The 21879-nt window shown below is 44.3% G+C and overlaps 1 protein-coding gene across 4 annotated transcripts; it reads left to right on the top strand.

Annotated features, from left to right (window-relative positions):
* Positions 1 to 374: 374 nt before the first annotated feature.
* ELK3 (ETS transcription factor ELK3) lies at positions 375 to 20248 on the top strand (the record flags this gene model as incomplete). 4 transcript variants are annotated; one of them, XM_080610705.1, is made up of 5 exons in its annotated part: positions 375 to 581; positions 10746 to 11089; positions 11309 to 11540; positions 16332 to 16454; positions 20150 to 20248. In XM_080610705.1, 5 exons carry the CDS (start codon positions 375 to 377, stop codon positions 20246 to 20248), a joined length of 1005 nt encoding a protein of 334 aa, XP_080466831.1. The 4 variants fall into 4 exon arrangements, with proteins under 4 accessions (XP_080466831.1, XP_080466832.1, XP_080466829.1 ...); XM_080610706.1 differs by lacking the exon at positions 10746 to 11089 and having other exon boundaries at positions 11202 to 11540; XM_080610703.1 differs by having other exon boundaries at positions 10746 to 11540.
* Positions 20249 to 21879: the final 1631 nt, after the last annotated feature.

Here is a 21879-nt window from a genome sequence, read left to right as displayed (position 1 = left end):
ACTAGATAGTTACATCAAGTACTTCTCTCCGTTCACCTCACCTCCCCCATATGTTCCTTTGAAGAGTGGTTGCATACACTGAATTGAAGATACTAACTGGAGATGACTGTACCGTGTGAACTATGTGGGCAGTGCTTTTCTAACTACTTACTGGTTTATGTATCCCTTCAGAAAATAGCTGTGGAAAGAATACTCAAACGGCAGTGTGAGACCTGTAGGTCTGGTGGATGTTGGTTGTAAATGATACAGCAGCTTCCTTTGCTCAATTATGTAAGGTGATTCCTACACAGAACTTGTTACTGAAAAAAGCGTTGGGTGGACTGCCTGCTTCTGGATGTTTTTCACACTGTTGCTCTCCTTTGTCCCTTGTAGGTATGGAGAGTGCAATCACACTGTGGCAGTTCCTTTTGCAGTTGCTGCTAGACCAGAAACATGAGCACCTGATTTGCTGGACGTCTAATGATGGCGAGTTCAAGCTACTCAAGGCAGAAGAAGTGGCTAAGCTGTGGGGACTCAGAAAAAACAAAACTAATATGAATTATGACAAGCTGAGCCGAGCGCTCAGATACTATTATGACAAGGTAAATTTTGTTATTCTCATGCAGACTAAGAAAATAGAAACATTAATATCTCACCTCTATGTGGAAGCTATTCAAAACTTCCTCTAACTAGCTTTTACAACAGACAACAGTATTGAAGGCAATCACAGTGGAGGTAAGAGGGCAGCTGAAAGATGCACAGGAAAACACTGCACATCCCATTACCTGAGGAGGGGAGGTTTTGACTTAGGTTTACACTTACTGATGCTTTCATGTGTTTATGCATTTGGCTACGCAATATTTTCTGTAGCTTTTGACAACAATAAAATAACTGTTGATAACGGAGAACTGTTTGATTATTACAGCCTGATAGGATCTTCTGTAATGCAGGGAGGTGATAGACAGCAGTGATAACTGCAATGCAGCAGCCAGAGTGTGGCAGCTTTACCGGCAGGTATCACCTGTGTCAGAACAAGGAAAAGACAAACAACTAACTCAGCAGCATAGAGGGTGGGGCTGAGGTTTCACAGTTTCCATGGGAAACATATTTTGGAACATAGATCCTGTTGGCCAGTGTTTTAGCTAGTCTTTCCTGAGCTTTCTGGTAAATCATTTTGACAACTGTATCAGATCCTGATTTATTAGCTGGAAATACAGTGTTGAAACACTCCTACAGTTATGACTGCAGTATTACCTCAGCAGGGTCTCACTGTAACTATTCCTTTGTTAATGCTCAGTGTTTCCAAGAGTTTGGACGTTTTCCACTATGTCATTTTAGGACAAAATCTGTGTTAACTTCAACAGCAGTCAAGGTTATATGTTGATATCACTTAATTAGCAGCGATACATATAAGAGAGCGCTAATGTCATGTCTTACTGCATGAAAGTGTAGAATAAGAGTAGCAAGCAGAGGGAAAAGCAGCAGATCAGATGGTGGGTGTCAGAGCAGGGATATATTTGAGTCCATTTGTCAAGGCAGTAGGCTCATGCTGAGTTCATCTCACGTGAAGACTGTATTTGCTGTAGAATGTTAAATTTACTACCACTTGGAAACTTACCCTCTGGGTATCTCAGGTTAAAATAATGAAACATGTACTTTGGTGGGAGTTTCTTCTTTCAATTTTTCTGCCCTTGCAAGACCTACTAAATTTTGCTCCTTTTTCACAGGTACATCTGTTGAGATATGATAGAAATAATAAGACCCAAGAAGTCGGCACAGTTTACCAGCCAACTTATGTCTGACAAGCTGTGGTTATTTGTGTATTCTCAGAAGCTGGTTACAGGCAGATAGTGTAGGCATACACTTGGTGCAGGGCCGTTGGCTGCTGAGAGCTCCACTTTCAGCCTCTTCATTTAAAACTGAAATCTGAAATAATAACATACTGAACACAGTAATCTGGAATTTTTTAGATCACTCAATTTGCTTCTGATTTGCAGCCATCATGAGCATGCCCACAATCTAGAAGAGGTCAATAGAGGTTACTTACAGGTAGCTCCTCTGGAAATAAAACTTCTGCAGTGTAGTGGGCATATGTAAGGTCACTGTCACTCTCATGAAGCCATCGTTCACTTTGGCATTTAGTCCTTGGTCTTATTCTTCATCAGGAAGCAAGATGGCAACAGTACAACAGAGAATGCAAAAAATAAGAACAGGGAGCAACCAGGATATGTGTTAGTTTGCTAGAAGAGACAGATATTTGAAGGGAATCTTTCAGACGTATCAAGGTACTAGAAGGGAAAAAAAGCAGAGCACAAATACAGAGGTGCTGAAGATTTTGCGTATTCACCTTTCTCTGTTCTTGACTCCAACAAATTGAAGGAGTTTCCAAATAGTTTTGCCACCCTTTTTTGGATTAACGTTACATTTTGTTTACTGGATAATATTAAATCTTTTCAGGATTAGTTCCCCTTAACTGGATTTTAAAAAATAACATATCTAAATTAATAGGTTTTACTATTTTCTATATTCTTGAAGATTAAATACGGAAAAGAAGGACTATTATAGATTTTGTATACTAAAAAGGAAAACTTCATAGCCATGCTTACTGGTCTGTTCTCATCTTGGTTTTTCAGAAGAGGCAGCGAGATGAGATTATGCAGTGAGTAACACCAGTGTTTGGCACGATTATGGCATGTTTGCTGCATGCACAAGGCAGAGGAAACTAGATCCTATTGCTAAACTCAGCTTGGTGTACTGTTGTCATGTGTTATTTAATAGTGCACTAAATGTATTAATTATTGCACTAATATACGCAATATATTAATTATTGCACTATACTATATAATGTATTAATTACTGTGCTATATGCATCTTGTATTAATTAGTGCACTAGTTCATGAAGGGCACAGTGGGGCTGGGCACTATACAGCCAGTCTAACACAGCAGTCGAATCCCATGCTGACTGCAAATTATCTGTGCACTTTTCACTACTCACATTGGAATTTGGAAGGGCTCCTCCTGTAAGAATTTTTTAATTTCAGGTTTAAAGCTTGAAGTTTTGCAGTGAAATGTTTTTAGTATTTTGTCCATTAGAAGTCAGGTTTTAACACTTAAGAAGTTCAAAGGAGGCCTGACTGAGAAGGCACTAAAGGGTTCAGGGAGGACAGTGCAGTGGCTGTTCCAAGCAGTTGGTGTGATGAATTCCCCTTCACTAAGTGCTAAAAAAGCTTCTGCTCAGCATGGGGAAGCTCACTTCATTATATGACTGTAACCCCTCTGATTATAAACTTGACTGGGATCAATGGAGACAGAGTGAACAGCATATCCAGGGAGAGCCCAAATACACAGTCACCAGACGTTGCTTAAAAACAAGGTATGAGAGATTTGTAGGGCTTGTCCTTTGAGCTCTCTCTGATCTCTTCAAGCGTAACAGCTCCTAGAGGCTCCCTTTCTCCTTTTATCCCTTAACCCTTATTTTCTTAACCCTTACGCTGTTTTCAGTTGCCCCCCCGGCTGCACACACACACCTCAGTCATCTGTGTTGCCTCTGCTCATGCAGCATCTGCCAGAGGAGTGCCTCCACAGTTTCTGTGTCACCAGGGTGACAGAGTCAGCAGGGCTCTGACTGAGGTAATTGCTTGGTGTTCTTACACCTGCTTTCTTGGACTGTGTGCTCTCTTCTGTCTGCAGATTCCATCTAGGTCTGGCACAAGGATTTGGGCTGTTCTTCCAGGAGTTCTGCAGCCCAGTGGAGGTCACAGCTCCTATGGAGAGAAGGATAAGCTCCTTCTTCCCTCTGTATTGTGATCAGGGTTTGAACCCCAAACCAAAACCATAGCTATTGCTATTTAAATTGAAGGAGTAACTCCTTTAGCAGAAAACAGTGGGAGCTTCTTGCTGTCTGTCTGGATGTGGAGTGTTGGGTCCAGTTGGCTCCCAAGCAGTGGAGAAAGGCAGATTGTTACCAGAGTGCAGAGGGACAGGGAATTTCCAGCAGGTTTTGAAGTGTGAGAGATAGTGACATAAGATAGCAGATGATGAATCCTAGTAGTCTGGCAGGGAGTGCTCAGCAGTGCGTTCAGTCCTAAATGCTTCCTATGCCTTCAGTTCAGTCTATGCTGCATGCTACAGAAAGGGAAGAAGGTGATGAGCGAAGGAAAGGCTCCTTGACATTCTTCTTTCTCTTCTGCAGAACATAAGGGGAAGGCCTGGTGAGGTGCCTTTTGTTCGCCCTGGACAGTTCACCATTTTGTGGGGTAAACCAAGAGCAGTCTAGACCTTGAGGTAGACTTAAAGAGCCTTCTGAGATCCTTGTCCCTTCCCTTGCTATTGGCAGTGATGGATGCGTTGGCAGCTGTATGTGCTGGGTCAAATGGGATGCACACTGAGCAAATGTATAAACATTGTGTTGCAGGCTGGGGAGTGGCAGTGGGGAAGGCAAGAGGCAGAACTCTGGAGAAGACTTCATTTGGGTCATGGAATTATCAACAGGGACTTCTTTACCTATAACCCAAATGGTGAGGCAGCATGTGAGGTTTAGGCAAGGAGCAGTGATCTTTCAGAAATCATGGTGGCACATGGGATGGTCCTTCCTTTCTTGGGCTGCCCTCTCCTGCTACTGCATAGAGCTGACACTAACAGAGCTACTGCTTCATGGTTTGTCTTTGAAATTATTCACCATGGAGAAGCAGAAACTGATCACTGGATAAATGCAAGTTTATGAGCTCTGCCTTTTGCTTGGGGGGAACACTGGCTTGTTAAAATTCATCATCTGGTTCAGCTGAACTTAAAAGTAAATTAATTCCAGTACTGGGGAAAAATAACACCATTAGGACAAGTTCTTAGCCAGGCTTTGAAAGCAAGCATGATGTGTTGTTGAGGCTGATGGCTAGATTTATGTTAAATTAACACATAAGGCACCCCGGGAAATGTAGTGTGGCATGTCTTGATTGTAATTTGCTACTGTGATTCTGGTTGCTGAAGGTTTGTAGATAATCTGAAGACTTTCCATTTCCTGTTTCATTTGTTACGCAAATTTGCCTCCCACTTCTTATTTAATGCATTTCCCCTGTTGCCTCAACAGAGCAGCAGAACAGATAACAGATAGTGCTGAGGAAAGGCATCCTCCACTCTCTACCTACAGCTTGAGTAGCATATCCATCATGTCACACACTTCTGCTGTTCAGAAATCTCTTGTAATACTTTCAGGAAACACTTCACATCTATTCCCACACAGCGCACTTTAGCTTCACGTGTAGAACTAAAATATAAGTAGGACTAGTAGGTTTCTTTTTGTTGGAGTTGCTTAGTTGCTTTGTTTTATGGTAGCTGTAATGATGGGTATCTTTTAGAAGCCTCTGGAGGTTTCAGGACTACTAAAGCTCCCCCTGCATATTTTAAGATGAGACCACAAGAGGAAAGCTAGTGAGTTTTTCTCATTAGTTTTTTAGAGGGAAGGAGGGCTAAGCCAGGAAATTCCATGCCGATACAGACATTAATAGGATGTAACAGTTGTGGAATCAAGCCCTCAGAAGTTAGGAAATGCAAGAATCACAGTTCCCTGGGTAACCTTAGTGTTTGCATGAGTTATGCTGCATCTTTAATTACACAGACACATACCGTTGCGATGAGCAGCTATTCAATATTTTTGCATCCTCTGTAGCAGTATGTGGCCCCAGGCCTTGCTCAGTGAGTGCTATTCAGTCTGTCTTCTAAAGACAGAATAAATCATTTTAGTTTCGGTTAACGGCTGCCCGCTTATTGAGATAGGTTGGCAGTATGATGTATAGAATATAAATAATACCAGCTTCTTTGTGCTTGTTACAGTGCTCAGAGGACAGAGTTTCTCAAGTGCTCTTAGGATTCAGAGGAGCCCATGGCTTTCACTCCTTTAACAAGTCAGACCCAGTAGCTTGGTCACTCGTTCCTATTTTTAATGTCCAAGTGTGGGTGGCAGCATGGAAGAATTGTTTTGGGAAGAGGGGCCTTGCTTGGTCTGCTTAGAGAACTTCAGGATATAAACTAATAATGAAAACTATTATTTTGCTTTTGGGAAAGTCTTCTCTTGAGTTACGTCGGGGAAAAAGAACATTACAATGAAACAACTGTTGTATGTTGGTGCTAGACTAGCAGCTCTACATTTTGTAGTGGTACAGGTAAGAGATGTTACAAGGAGCTACTTGAAGGAGCATTAGAAAATAGCTTTATTGAGAATTGGAAGGAACTTCGTTCAAAAATGATGTGTGGAAGTCAAGAAAGTGCTTGTGTGAAATGGCGTAGAAGTGGTTATTGAGTGCTGTTCTTATGGAATGATGGGAGTAAAGAATTTGATACTCAGTAAGAGGTGATGGGTAGAGGAGAAAACCCAAGAGCCTCTTTGAAAGGAGTGACAAATAGTTCATGTCTGATGTGAGAGGAAAGGGATTTACAGTGAACTGCAGCAGAGAAAGCAGGGAACCCGGCCAAAGGTGCCAGCCAGAGGAATGGCCTTTGTCTTCTAGATGGAGGTGGGTAAGGAAAGACAGAAATCCAGCTAAATGAGAGGCTTGTGCTTCCAAAGCTCAGTATAGCTGCACAATCTGGTAGCACCTGTGTCTCCATTAAACGTTTCACAGAAATCTAGCTTCTACACACACAGCGTAATAAGCAGAGTGCATAAACAGAATCTGCCTGCCTGCACGTGCTGATGTGGACACACGGCCCGTCTTTTTTAGAGCAAATCGTGCAGCCACAGGTACCAGCTTACATACTTCAGACACTGGATTGTGAGCAGCCCTCTCTGGGTAGGATTCCCAGTGCTTGGAGGCAGCCTGGCTCCCTCCTCATAGAGTCCTGTGAGAAATCCATAGCCTAAGCATCCCTGCATGTGTTGCATCTCTCAGTATTCTTGGAGCTAGGAAACATGCAACACATCCAAGTGGGAGTTAAGTGCAGCAGCTACAGCTCTGGTCCTTATCCTTCTTTCCCAAGCAGGGATGTTTAATACCTACAGACAAGTTCATCGTGTTCTGATGAGTTTGAGATCTTAGGTCAATTCCTGGGAGGAGGAAAAAAGTCCTGATCTGGTCTTCCAGTCCCTGAGGCCCCACATTAGTCTGAATTTCAACTAGGAACTGGGTCCCATTTCCCATCTCAGTCTCCCAAGTGGCTCTTGCAGCCAGCAAACTTGCTAGCTAACAGGTTTGAGCCAAGCCACTAAAATCCCTGTGTCACACGGATCGTATAGTTACACCTTAGCTCTAGATGGCTCAAACAGGGAGTAAGAGTCAGAGCTGATGAAAATAAAACACAAACACATGATAGCAGAAGCGAAGTCTTGAGTTGTACCAATGTGCAGGGAAACTCTGGGAGCAAAGAAGAAAAGTGGAAAGAAACTCAGAGGTCATATTCTGTTGAGACGGGCAGACAGCTCCTGTGTATTTTGGGAAGGCTTCCTAAAGTAGTGGTGCATATGAGTAGTTGACACAAAAAACCTCCAACCACATTATAGCCTGGTTTAAGCTGCAGGGGGAACCAGGCCACAGAGCCTTTGGCATCTACCTCAGCCAGCTGGTCTGTGGAGAAAGACAGGGAGAGAGCCCCATCCCTCCCATTGATTCACAGCACGTGGGTAAAGCTGGGTTTGGAGGTGTGCATGAGCTGAAGGTCTGAAGTGATGTGGTGTGAGTAAGTCTGAGCTCCCTAACACAGCTGCTGTGCTAGAGCAGACATCAGGCAGTGCTGTACTATTTGTATCAGCAGCTTTCAAACACTTAGCAGTGGCAGGTACTTACGTTTGCTGTCATCAGTTTTACAGACTGGAGACAGAGGAGGGGAAGTGTAAGGTGTTCAAGTGAGGACCAGGCAAGAAGACAAAGGAAGGGCGGCATTCCCAGCTCCTGCCCTCTTTCTGGATGTCAGAGAGTGCTGTATCTTGATAAGATTTATCCTTTTTTAATCTGTTGGGCTGGAGCCCTGCTCCTGCTTGCCCAGTTCTCCTCCTCAGCTGCTGCACTGCCCCAGCAGTCACCATCCCTGCCAGAGCAGCCACCAGCGCTCGCTGCAAGCCTGCTCATGAGGGATCTACCTAGAAAACTCAAATAACAAACAGACTAAATGTGCACATACACTTACTGTGTGTCCTGCTGCCGGGCACGTGGTTTACCCTCCCTGCAAACACTGTCTTTATACAAGGAAAACATCTTTGCCCTTTCAAACTGAGGGTGGGAAACCCCTGCTTCTCATGATGCCTGTCACAGTCTTCTGTGGTTTGAACCATCGTCCACAGCTCAGGATGGTTCTGACAGATCACTGAGGTGATGGTAAAAATAAGCTGCTCTTTATCTTCACTTCAATTATTTGTCAAAAATTTAGGAAAGTTGGTGGCATTTTGGAGGCACTTAATTAATTTGCGTCCTTATTTTCTCTTACATGCAGATGGAGATTCCTCAGGCTCCACATTTAAGAGAAGCCTGAAAAGTGCTTCTGGGATCTGCACTAGAATCCTTTTAATCTCCAGGCATCATTAAGTGGGCCTTTGCTGCAGGCTTACAGGGTCAGAGGAGCTGCACTGAGACCTTCTAAAAATACCACTATATTTAATAATAACAGAGGAAGTATAAACTCACTTTGCTTTTTATAGCAATGTTTCTCCGTTTCAAGCCTGTGCTGGTATAGAAGTGCCACCCTTAAATTGCATTTAATCTTTTGCTGCTTGATCACATTTTCCAAGTTAGATCTCTGTTGACAGCGCTTGATGTAACAATAACTCAAAGCTGCCAGGAGCAGAAGGGAGGTATTATCTTAAATAATAATTTGAAGAAAAAGAGAGATATATTTAAAAAAGAAAACCAGACTCTGTTGGGCTGTTTCTTTTAGTATGTGAATAGTTTGGAGGTTTTGCCTTTTTCAAGAAGGATGTAATGTTGGGTGCAGAAGAAGCGGGTCCATCCAATGTTTCACCTAATTAGCATGAAAAAAATATATCTAGGCCAAAAATATCTAACCCCTGGGAATTACAGCTCATGCAGACAGATCCTGCTGGCTATCTGAACTTTTGGAGAGCAAAAATAGGCATTGCAGGATCCATCAGGTGGGTAGACATGTACAGTTTGGCAAGGAAGAGAGCAGTTTTGTGACTTTAGTCTGAACTTGCTGTATTTGATTCTCCTCCTCGCTACAGATCCCTGTTATCAACTTGGGAAACAACTTTCTGCATTTGTGCCGTAGTTCCTGACCTGTGAAAGCAAAGCTACATCCCAGGGCTCTTTGTAGCATTAGTTTCATATTCAGGAAGGTGCCTGGATGAAACGCCAGGACATTCAGATAGATGAATTACAGAGTGCAGCAGCTCGGCTGAAAGACAGAAAAGGTTCCAGTACTCAAGTGCAGACTCTTGTTTACAAACTGAGCCTTGCTTTTGTGACAAAAAGGTGTTGTGCAGGCACTGCAAGCACTGGGTACTACCCATATATAAATAGGGATGATTTTGTATTAATTTTTATTTCTCTTTTTATTTTCAATCAATTTAACAAATCTTTCCTCTTCTGGTCTCGGGATCTGTGGTAGAATGAAAAACATATTAGACTTTTAGGAATCCTGTAAATATTTACATTCCCATATGTACAGCAAAGCAAATGTCTGTTTGCAGAGTATAACCTGGAGGTGCAGCAGATGTGCTGCACTAAAGGGAAGCTTCTTGGGAAAGGGTTTTTCAGAGGTGGCTTAGAGATACACTTTCCATCAGGGCCTTCAAGAAGAAAGAAAACACTATGGAAATCTCAGGAAACACTGCTGCTTATCTGCCACAGCACTTGGCTTATGATGGGAAATGTTCCAGGCCCATTCTTAGGCTAGGCTAGCACCTGATGCCAGAAAGTGTCTCTCTGGAGGAGCTCATCGTGTCCTTGGGGATACCATGCATTGTGTTAGAGCATGCAGCATACCCAGGTTTGCGGGAAGAGAGCTAGGACTGGGAACAGGGCTCTCATAAGAGGTTCCAGTTTCAAAGGGAATCAGTTCTTTCCATAAAGGGATAGTTTTACTGTGATAAATATGGAGAAAAATCAAATAGATCTACAAACCCTTGAGAAGTTTGGGAATTTTTTTGTTTAATAATTAATTTCAGTGGCCACTTTAGACTGATGAAAAGCACCTGCCTGCACCAATGAGCATCCTCAGCCTCATTCAAACCTGCAGACAGCACAGGGCATACAGCAGGGGACAAGTACTTTTCCAACCCATGCAAGTGATTGTGTTTGTCACAGACATAGTTCTTGACTCTTGAAAGAAGTAGGTCACCCTCAGCCTAGGTCAGTCCTTCTGCATGAGGTCAGGAAGAGAGGCAAAATTACTGGAGCTTGGAGGCTGAAGTGGTTTTGTCCCTTTGAGATATTTCACACTCAGGGTAGTTGGTGTCATTTCTGGGAGGCACAAATGAGGGAGTTTGCCTTCATTGTGAAACGCAAATGGTGGCATGGCTCAAGCCTGCAAGGTGGCAGGATTGTTTCGATTGGAAAGAAAACATTCCCAAGTTACCTCAGCAAAAGTGGGGGAAGACAGCCCGCCAGTAGGTCTTTATCACCCAGTAATGGTGATTTTGTTAGGCAGCATGAGGAGCAGAGGTATGGGAATGAGCCATGACGTGACAGTGTTAGGAGTCCCATGGCATGACCTGCTCAGCTTGAGAAGGGAGCAGTGCCCCCCTACTCTTGTGAACTCCCTTATGTTTGCTGTACTTGGTGCCTCTAAAATGCTGATCTTTCTAGCATCTGCTTTTGTGTTTGCAGAACATCATCAAGAAAGTGATTGGACAAAAATTTGTGTACAAGTTTGTCTCCTTTCCTGAGATTTTAAAAATGGATCCACATGCTGTGGAAATCAGCAGAGAGAGCCTTTTGCTGCAGGACAGCGACTGTAAGATGCCTTCCGAAAGCAGGGATCAGCACAAGCACAGCTTGTCAGCACTGAAAAGCACAAGCCGTAATGAATATATCCACTCTGGCCTGTATTCCTCTTTCACTATCAACTCTCTGCAGAACCAGCCAGACCCTTACAAGCCAATCAAAACAGAAAAAATGGAGGAGAAGTCAGAAGAAAACACACCAGTGGAAGAGGTCCGGACTGTCATCAGATTTGTGACGAACAAAACAGACAAACAAGTTATGAGGCCCATGGTGTCGTTGCCTTCCACTTCCGAAACAGCAGCTGCCTCTGCTTTTCTCAGCTCGTCAGTATCAGCTAAAATATCTTCCTTAATGCTACCCACCAGTGCCAGCATTTCATCTCCATCGTCATCTTCCTCCCGGTCACCCTCTCTGTCTCCCACCTCACCTCTTCCTGCAGATCACAGGAGCCTCTTCCTTGATTCCAGTTGCCACGACTCAGATTCCCTTGAGCCTCTGAACCTCTCCTCAGGCTCCAAGGCAAAATCTCCATCTCTTCCCCCAAAGGCTAAAAAACCCAAAGGCTTGGAAATCTCTGCCCCACCTATGGTCCTTTCCAGCACCGACATTGGTTCCATCGCCCTCAACAGCCCTGCGCTTCCTTCAGGATCCCTGACTCCAGCTTTCTTCACTGCACAGGTGAGACCTGCCTGTCTCCTGTACTCTTGCTGTGGCCAGGTAGTCCCTCCATGTGGCCAGGAGTGTTACCTCTTTGTGCCTATCCACCTGACGGGACAAAAAACAATGTATGGGGAAGAGGGAAACGTAGCAGAGGTCTGAAAAGAGTGGAAAGTAGGTTCTTCCTGGGGTTCCTGTGTGAGTGTGGGAAAAGCTGTCACAGTTCACAGACTGCCTGGAAGGATAACAAGATGGGCAGCCATTAGCGAACATGAGTGAATCGCTTGTCAGTTCAAACCAGGTCTACAAAACAAGCAGGAAAAATCCAACAAGAAAAACACGAGGGTTTTGTAGGTCATGACTTGAGCATGTGCGCTGTGGGATGCTTGGTTGGGTTTCAGACAGTGTGACCTTCTCATTAGCTTTTGAATACAGAGTAAATTAAGTAATTCCTAAGGCAGGCTCGTAAGCCAGTTCCAATTTCCAAAGTTTTGCATCCACAGAGGCCTTGCCAGAGCTTCCTTTCAGCACAGGCCTGCTGAATAACCAGGCGGTTATTTTGTTCTCTTTAATCACGTTTGTGCAATCACAATGGCGAGTTCCCATAGGAGGTCAGAGGAGGAGAGGAAAATCACATAGGTAATGGCCTGGTGTGTCCATCGGTGAGCTGCTACCGCTGCAGAGTTAGACCAAAAACCCAAGAGTGAAATTATCCCAATGAGGAACACCCCCAACGTCTCTCCCGTCCTCCCCAATAAATATGCAAATACTGGCATTGAATGCAACAAACTGAAAGTAAATAAACACAAAGGGGGGGTGTGTGTTACAAGCTGTCATTTACTTGCAGTTCAGACACACCTGTAAGCCACCAAGATACCAAGGTGGTGTTGCAAAGGCAGAGGATTCTGTGGGCTATTACCTGTCATTTTTGACACTGAAGCCTTGAAGGGCAGTTATGCTTGGCAGGAAGAATGGATGTGTGGCAAACCAAAATTGGGGTGTATTGACAGACTCTTATAACCTCTAACTGTGGTGTAACCACAGTATTTTGCTTGTAGGGAGCAAATCTGACAAATAAATCACATCAGATGCCAACCAGACACAGTGAATGACAACGTGAGTTATTACAAACTCGCTTTAATTTATTGCTGCCCCCAAACTCAGTATGAACAGAGATTCGTTTCCTCATTTTGTCATGATTTCTTTGAACATTTAGTTTACTCATTCATCTATAAACTGGTGTTCTTACTACCCCTGAAAGACGTAGAAGGGAATTAGGTAGATGATTGTAGCTGTAACGCCACAATGCAAAACAGCTAAAGCCATAATTTAGGCTGGAAATCTGCAGTCTATCCCATTATCCTAGGAAGAGCATGCATCATATCTTAGACGGTCTCTGATTTATCATGTCCCAGCAGTAGACACCTACAAGCTCAGGGGCAGGTGCAGAACAGGATGTCAGACACCAGCTCCTGCTCCAGGAGTGATGTAGGCTTGGGGAAGGTCCTGCTGCCTGAGAGGATGTTTCAGGTGGCTTTCCATTGTACCTGGTGGTCACGAGGAATGCCCTTGTGAAAGGGCACGTAATACACACAACCAATTTCAGAACAGCAAAATGGGTTCGAAGATGTCAGTGCATACAGTACCATACTTCAGTAGAGAAATGTCAGCTTTCTATTTGGTTAGCTTCAAAGAGAGATATTTAGACTTTGTTGAGTACTTGCTTCTTTTACAGATTACTTTTGCTTGTTACTTTGTTGGCTCTCCCTTGGCCCATGTGGATATGTAATTTTGACTTACTCTTTTTCTTCCGGCCGCTGCTTTAGCGTTTGTAACTTTTACAACGTGCTGTTTCCTTATGGACAAAGTAGTGTGCCTGCAGCCAGCATGTGCGTGGTCTGTGTTGTATCCACATACACCATCCAGGCTCCAGCACGTGCCTAATGACCTGGGAAGTAACGTACGCGTGACAGCACTTGTCTGTTATCTGACAGCTAGAAGAAAGATTGTACTTAGATGCATTCTTTGTCAGAGGAGTCAGGAGCCATGAGCATTGTTACTTAACGTAATCCTCTCTGTGGGATGAATTATTTCTATTTAAACTGTTCCTTAGATTATAATGATGTTTTTTAAGTAGGAACTTCCCACTGGGTTCCACATGGAGTACCAGACGTACAGCTGCGTGAGGGCACAAAACAAATCGACACTTCAATTTCCATGTGTAATTTCAGGATAGCCTGTGCTCTGGTGGTGTGTACACTTACTTTTCCTGTGGTGGTTTTGATACTTGACTGGTGGCAATACTGAGAACAATCCTGGGAGGCTCTGTGCTCTTTTTGCATTAAATATTAAACAGATTTGGAGGCTTGATTTGCCCAGCTCTTGGCTCTGGCAGAACTTGCAGACATTAGCACTCTGATCATTGGAGGACATGAACTCTTGCTTAGCACTGTTGTTAGGCATGTTAATGTGCTTCCAGAGGTGAATGGAGGGCAGCTCAGTTTCAAATCTGTCTCTCTGAAGACCTGCTCTGGCTGTATCTAGGTAGGAATAAACACCTCAGGTTTTATTCATTACTTTCAGAAGACCCTCTCAAGAGCTGCATTTTCAGTTGTGGATATTTGCAGCTTCTCAGAGACAAAGAACTGAGGCATAGCTTGCCAGAGCTCTTAATACAGTTGGCACAATACTGTGTCCTTAGTTGCTGGGTCGTGCTGCTTACCTCTTCAGTTTTAAGGTTAGCAGGCTCTTCTGTAAGTAGATCTCTTGAGTATTTATCCTGACCTAATTCAGTGCGTTCTTTGTCAGTCTTGTAAATCCCCATCAGCATCTGCCTGCCTGTGGAGCATCGGTTTGTCATGTGGCACAGGAAGGGTGCTCTCACTGGTACTGCTGTTTTCTTGCCCCATGAAAACACAGTGGTCCTGGAAGAGGGTGTTTGTGAAGGAGCTGATCACAAGGGCTTGCTTGTCAAGTATTTTGCTTAGATATCTTGAGCAGACCCGTCATTTACGAGACCAAGACAGAAGTTTTCTCCTTGCCAGGCCACTCTTTGCCCCTTTTGATGTCATCCAAACACAGAATCATAGAAAAGTTAGAGTTGGAAAGGACCTTAAGATCATCTAGTTCCAGTTTCAAACCCTGACCTTAATGATACTCCTGTGACCACCATACCTGCTATTTTAGTGCATGATACCTTCTGCTTTCCCAGCAATAACCACATGTTTATTAATCCTTGGGACATAACTGTGGTTTCTTCCATGGGGTTTGGTGGTTCTGATCCGTCTTCCTCAGCATAAGGGAGTGGATGGCAGTGTCCTTTCCCATCACATTTCTCCATGAACCCCACTTCTTTGGAAGATTCCTTAAGAGAAACCTTTCCCTTCAAGAGCAGCCAGGCTCTTTGTATTAAACACCCTTTCAGACACCTTATGACAGCATCACTGGAGGACCTTAATTTGCCACTCCTTGTCTTTCCCATCTCTCCTGCTGGTGTTAAATTAATTGCTTGACCCCCCAGTGAACTCCAGTGCAAGCACGTCAGAGCAGGTCTGTACTCCTGTGCGTTTGCATGGAGCCTCCGACACCACAGCCAGTCCTCAGGCACTGCTTTCCAAGGGATATGTCTGTCATACCTGAAAACCTGCGTGACCCATGGTACCTGCCTTCCTGAGCCTGCTCACCACAGAGTCCTGGCAACGGGATGTGACAGCCCATGGTGTAAGCAGTTAACTGAGACCCCTGGTACCAGTTGCTCTATGTGGGAGTTTGTATTTCTGGCCTGGTGGGAAGCTAGCAGGTACCAGGATGCACGACATGCTGGCTGCTAGGGGGACATCCTCCTTATCCTCCATCTTCTAGCTTCTTGTTATGTATTTTAAGCTCTGGACAAACCGATGCCCCAGTTCAGCAGAGCACTGACGGACTTGTCCTACACAGCGAAACACATACTTACTTGCTAAACATGCACTCACATTCCATTAAGTGCTGTGCTAAATAGGACTGATTTGATAATTGGTATCAAGCTCACTGGTGAGATTAACTCATTATGCCAAATTCTTTGTTCAGAACTGTCACATCACTTTCATGTTCTTTTTTGGAAAGATAAAAGTCACTCTGGATACAGAATAATTGATACGATTCTTCCTTTGAGTGCACATTTGCATGTGCTTTAACTCAACCCCCTCAGTCGTGCTTTAGGAGGGCTGGGAGCATTCCCAGTGATCCTTGTGCACCACGGCACTGGAAGGAGCCACCTCCACACTGGGAAAAGCTTTGGATTCTTGCTTCTTGCCATTTTGGTCCTTTTCAAGCAATGAGCTGTGCCCTCCGCTAGCACCCAAACCAGTTCCTTCAAACTTCTTCATTTTGAGCAGGCGCCATCAGAGGAGGTAACTTCAAAGGCTGGCAGCAGCTCTCTTGGCTCCATGTGCAAATGCATTAATGCTTCAAAAGCGGCAGCCAGTTCAAGCAACTGCTGCCCTTCAAAGGTAAAACGTGGTTCTGAAGGAGATGAGGCTGTGTGCGCAGACATGGGGTACACATGGTGTTTTGTATGGTCACAGGAGAGTGGTTCACATAAACAGTAACTGTGCTTCTCCTTCAGCAAATCGCAATAGAAATTAAGTCAACATGAAGTAAGATGACATGTGCAGGTATCCAGTACTGACCTCTGTGAGGACAGGATGCAGGGCTGGATGGCCATGCTGTATGTCTGAACTCAGGGGGAAAAGAGCCAGTTGGTGAAGTGTAAGACTTTCAGGGTTGCGACTCCTGAGGTTTGCATCGTACGGTGTTATTTTTGTCTTGCAGACCCCAAATGGATTATTGCTGACCCCAAGCCCGCTGCTGTCTAGCATTCATTTCTGGAGCAGCCTCAGCCCTGTTGCTCCTCTGAGTCCTGCCAGGCTGCAGGGACCAAACACTCTGTTCCAGGTAGGTCTTGCCAATGCACAGGTTTCATCTCTGAAAGTGCACATGTGGAAGAGACACCAGGGAAACATCTCACATCGGTCTGGAGCTTTGAAAACAGTTAAAGAAAATACAGGAATTAATAGGCACTTTGAAAGAGAGGTCTTCTTACTTGTACCCCCTTTGAATACCTTGTACCAGAAGCACACATGTATTGTATGAAGGAAACAGAAATCAATGCTAGACCCCAGTAAGAGCTCTCAGAGCTTCAGGAAGAGAGTGCAGACCAGCCAGAGATCAGCCAGAAGAGTGGCGAAACATGGACTCAGAGAGAAGCAAGACCAGTTTGGGGTCTCACAGACAGTAAGGTGAGTGTAGATTAACCCTTCTGCCTGAATGAGCTACTTCTCACTCAGAAAGACAGGAGATAGATAGCTGCATTTACAGTAATGGCACTCTGAACCTGAAGGCTCCATTTTCAATTCTCCTGCAAATTATCCGTGAGTCCTCAACCAAGTTACTTCATACCTCTGAGCATGACCTCTCCGTATGAAACGGGAAAGGCAGCACTGCCCCTCTTGCTCATGAGTATTGCTCATGTGAAAATGTCAAGCTACGTAGAGATGTAGTAAATACAAAAGTTATGAAGTAAACTGCGATGGCCACAGCACGCAGCTGCATTTGCTCGAGGCTTAGGAAGAGGATGACGGGGATGGTATTAGTGGCTCCAGCTGCTGCATAACAGTTGATTCAGTAATTTACATTTGGCTGATGGCCACGCAAACAGCTGAAGAATGCAGGTTCACCTCTGGAATGAATTCTCTGACCACTGCGGAGGACCAACACTAACAAAGGAGGGAGCTAGGCAGGGACCCCGGGTTTGTCTCTGAACCTTCAGGGAGTCTTGACTGCCCAACTGTGGGGCTGGTGCTGGGCAGTCAGACTCAAGTGATCTGCTCAGGTGCAGTTCTCACTGGGGTAGTAAGTCTTTCTACCTCCAGTGGGACAGCTGAGCACGGAGGCCTGGGGCTCCTTGCTTGTGTTTCAGTTGAACTTATTTGTCCCTGTGGGACCTTACTTTCGCACACATGGTTATAAGCAGCCAGACATTTCATTCAGGAGGGAAGTGCCTGCGCCATGGCCTGGAATGAGCTTGTATGGACATACATTGGCCACCCCTGTGGAACTGAAGAGTGGCCTTGGCTTTCTGCCTCCTGAGACACCCAAAGGGCCTTACTACTGATGCTTGATTCAGGCAAAGGCCACAATCCCAAGTGTGCAGAGCACAAAGCTTTGTTTTAACAGCAGGTAGGAAATGACAAACACGGCTGAAGCATAGCCAAGCCCACAAGAGCTACTGGGTCGACCTACGTAGGCATCAGGGCAGAGCTGTCCCCGTCCTGCCTGCACAAGCCAGCCCGTGCTTCATGCACCTGGTCAGGGAATGGAAGAAAGAGCTGGAGCTATCTCAAGTCGCTTTCACCTGGTCATTCGCACCAGGAGATGAAAGAACATTTGGTGGTTGTTGAAGGAGTCAGAATCCTGCCAGGAGCTAGAGGCTGGGGCAGCTCTGCAGTGCCTGCCTGCCCCTGCACCCTTGCCTGCTGGTGTGCCCGGAGCACAGGTTGGGTTCCTGCATTTCTTTCTCTTTCAGGTGTGCACTGCTTTTCACAGTAGCACTGTGCTTGGTACTGCCTGCCGTTCTTTAGTACTGTAGTCTTTGTGTAGTGCAAGGGCCAGGATGAGAACCATCCATGTCCTAGTCCCGCTAAATCCAGAATATGCCTATGGGAAAGTACAGTCCCTCCTTTAATGAACCAGGAGGAGCCTGTTCTGTCCAACTACGTGCATATTCCCTCACAGAGCACCTAGAGGCTTATTAAGGAGTAAAAACTCTTCTTCAGTATTTACAAGGTGAAAGCAAGTCCCATAAACCTATGCCTGCGCACCCTTGCAGCCTATGTAGAGCATCACTAAAATCTGCAATCTCCTTCCACACAGTTTACCTTGATACAGTGACCTACCTGGAAGGTCTTCCCTCTGAAGCCACACTGCTGTGTAATTAAGCTTGTTTTGATGTTTTGCCTTTAGTTTGAAATTACCGTGTAACTGGAGTTACAAGAGACTTGCACAGAACTGGTTAAATCAAGAAAATGCAGTCAAATGTAAGGATTGCCAAGTTAGCTTAAATTAAGTGCTAACTAAATGAAGTGTATTTTCTTTGTTACTGCTGAATAGATGGTGGCACTGAGTGAGCACGGTCAAGTCCCAGATACCGACAGAGATGTATGAATAAAAGGCATTGTCACAGCTCCAGGGGCTATTGCAGGAAGAAGAACAAGAGCTGGGCTGGACTGGAGACCAGGGGAAGGATGATGTTAGCATCATTTGCATCTCAGCTATAGTGCCAGCATGCCACCTGCCTCGACAAACACCAGATATCACACAGCCCTCTTCCTGTTAGCTTTAGAAATCACATGAAACACATTGCAATTTACATGTCTGGCTTTAGAAGCCAAGATGAGAACAGCAAGAGCTCGCAGTCAAGCTCTGTGTTTTAATTAACCTTGGCAGGAGCAATGGAAACATTTCTCGAGGTTTGGCTTGGTTCAACCAGAGGTACCAGCCAGTCCTGGCCACACCAGGAGTGTGGTGCCAGCCCCCTGTGGGCCCCTGCACTGCTCAGCAGTGGTTTTCAACTGAAGGTTGGAAGAGAGATATCATTAACTCATATCTTAGTGGAAGAGTAAAGCTGTTACAAGCAGATTATGCACCCATGTAGAGGTTGATTACAGCACAGTTGGCTTTTGAAGGACTGATCTGATCAGGGGTAAAACTACAGCAGGCGCTTGGAAGTTGAGAGCTCTGTTATTCAGCTCTGCCTCTCTCAAGCCAACAGAAACCCAGTGGCAGCTCATGGAGCTGGGCCTTGGGGCCAGATCAGTATCTACTACTGGGATAATTCCCACCTCATGCTGCAGCAGGTTTATTCCGCCTACTTGCTTTGGTGTTTCTCAGGTCAGATGTAAAGAACTAGTCGATACACATCACTGCAGGCAAGTTACAGTCAGGATGCTGTCATGAACTAGGAATATACAGCTTCTATGTTGAACAAGTATTTTTTGCACAGTATTTCAGAAGCAGAAGCTTAATACTAAATGTCAGTCTATTCTGCTTCACATACTGAATGATCTGGTGTAGGCAGTTTATGGTTTCTTAGTGAATACAGGGAGAAACTGTAATTACTTGAGAGTAATTTTCCCCATGCTTCGTATTCACAGTTGTGCTTTTTCTGCCCTAAAACTACACCTCAACTAACTTTGGCAGAGCTTTTTCCTGTGTAGCTTTTATTAAGGGCAGATGAAAAGGATGGATTATAATTAATATTTTGTAGACTGAAAAACATTTCTGGAAGCAGAATGGGTGGGAAAGATTTCTCTATAGTATTCAGTTTCCCAAGGTGATGATAAATGTGTTGTTATGTGAACTTTCATATAAAATACAGCCAGTAATAGATCCCTGTACATTTACAAGTTATTCAGGTTTTGTCCTCTATTTTACATTCCTAATGGCTGATGCAGGCATTTGGTACACATCTTAGTGTGTAGGAATCAGAAGTCCCAAAACCATCTGGAGTCAGTTGCTAATGCTAAATCCACGTGTTTCTGGGCTGAATGCTTTCAGATAAGGAGTAATTTTTACCTTTTGGCCTCTTACAGTTTCCAACTCTGCTGAACGGTCACATACCAGTGCCGCTCCCCAGCCTGGACGGAGCCTCTTCTCCAGTGCTGCTTTCTCCTAACGCCCAGAAATCCTGATGGCGCCTCATCTTGCCAAGGACTTATTGGTGGATTTAACACTTCATTCCTATGGGCTAGTTTTTTTTATCATCTCCTGTGTCATGAGAAGGACATTGTGAAAACCCTCTATTACTTTGGTTTGCACTTTTCATTACATGGATAATCTACTTTTATTATGTTAGCATTTTAAACAGTGTTTATATATGAAAATATATATAAATCTGTTTTGCATTAAATGAATTATAATTTTTTTATATCATAGCTCTCAAGTGTTGAACACTTCTGTTGTCGATGAAGTACTTTTCCTAATGGACTGCAACAATGTATCTAATAAGGATGTGAAGCTTCTTTTTAATCCTTTTTCCTGCATATTATGCATTGTGCTTGTGTAAACTATAACCGGCTGTGCCTTCTTTTGCATAATGTCATGTAAATGATTTATATATTTTCTAGTATTAAGATAAAAAGTTGAAAGAAAAAACTAGTATTGAACAGCCCTATGGTAGTATTTCAGTATCTCTCCACGGATAGGCCGTAAGATGCAGTGTATTCATGTACCTTTGTATTAAGTGCTTTCAAATTGTATAAAAAATAGCCTTATAATTTTTCTTTGCTGAAGTGGAAAACGTAACCAATGTTACAGTCACAAGATGCATTGAGGAGTAACAAAGCCACACTTCCACGTTTACACCCAAGTTCTTCTGTTGCGTTGCAACAGGGAGGAATTGGGCTGTGTATTTTCACCAGACATTTCCAGCACTGGAGAATACTTCTGTAGGAAAGGAGAATTTATTTGCCCTGTGCTTCTTACGAACTGTCAGCATTACAGCTGGAAAGACAGGAGGTAATCTCTGTCCTCCCAGGGAATGAGGATCACTCCTGATAGAGAATTTCCAGGTGCTTTGTTCAGTTGTGCCAAGTGCCTTCTATTTCCCTGGAAAGATTATTCTAGCTACTAGAGCTCAGAAGGTTGCATTTCCCCTTCCCCCAAAGCTGGAAAAGTTACAGGACTGTAAATGAATGCCTGCTGCTTGTAAAGAGGCAAACTGTACATGTGGGATGTTTATGTATAAACATCTGAATTCTGGATTAAAAACCAGCACTGCGTTACTATGTACTCGCAACTTGAATTCACTGGGTATGTCCTCTACCTTGAGGTGATGGTTTAGTCATCTAAATGTCAGGTTAGGATTAGGCTAGACTCCCTGGCACCACAGATTCTAATCTTGGCAGGGCTGATGCAAATCTTCAGTTCTCTGAGGTGGCTAAAGTGGGTTGAACGCAGCTTTACCGTGTAGGTAGGTTTTCCAGATGAGACCTTCAAAACCCAAACCAGTATCCGATCCTGTTTGCTGCAGGTCACTGGCGCTTCTACTTTGCTTTCTGGCCAAGCGGCTGGGGAGAAGCCCGTTCTTTCTGGAATTTACGCAGCGAGTTGTCTGCTGATTTTCTGCTTGGATGCATTTCAGTGCTGATGTGTGTAGTTAATTGTGAAGTGCTTTTGGATCCTTCAACCTGAAAGGTGCTAAATAAACATTTTATTAATGCAGCTGTGATGTTGAAAAGCCATTTTTGGGGCAGAGGTTATCTGACAAAAGACAGCAGGAATTTTCCTCAGGCTACTGGGTTGCACAACCAAAAACGAGCTT

This window comes from Psittacula echo (genome assembly GCF_963264785.1).
Source record: "Psittacula echo genome assembly, chromosome: 1".
NCBI lineage: Eukaryota > Metazoa > Chordata > Aves > Psittaciformes > Psittacidae > Psittacula > Psittacula echo.
Note: the sequence above shows the minus strand (reverse complement) of the source record. Positions and strands in the feature narration are given on the sequence as shown.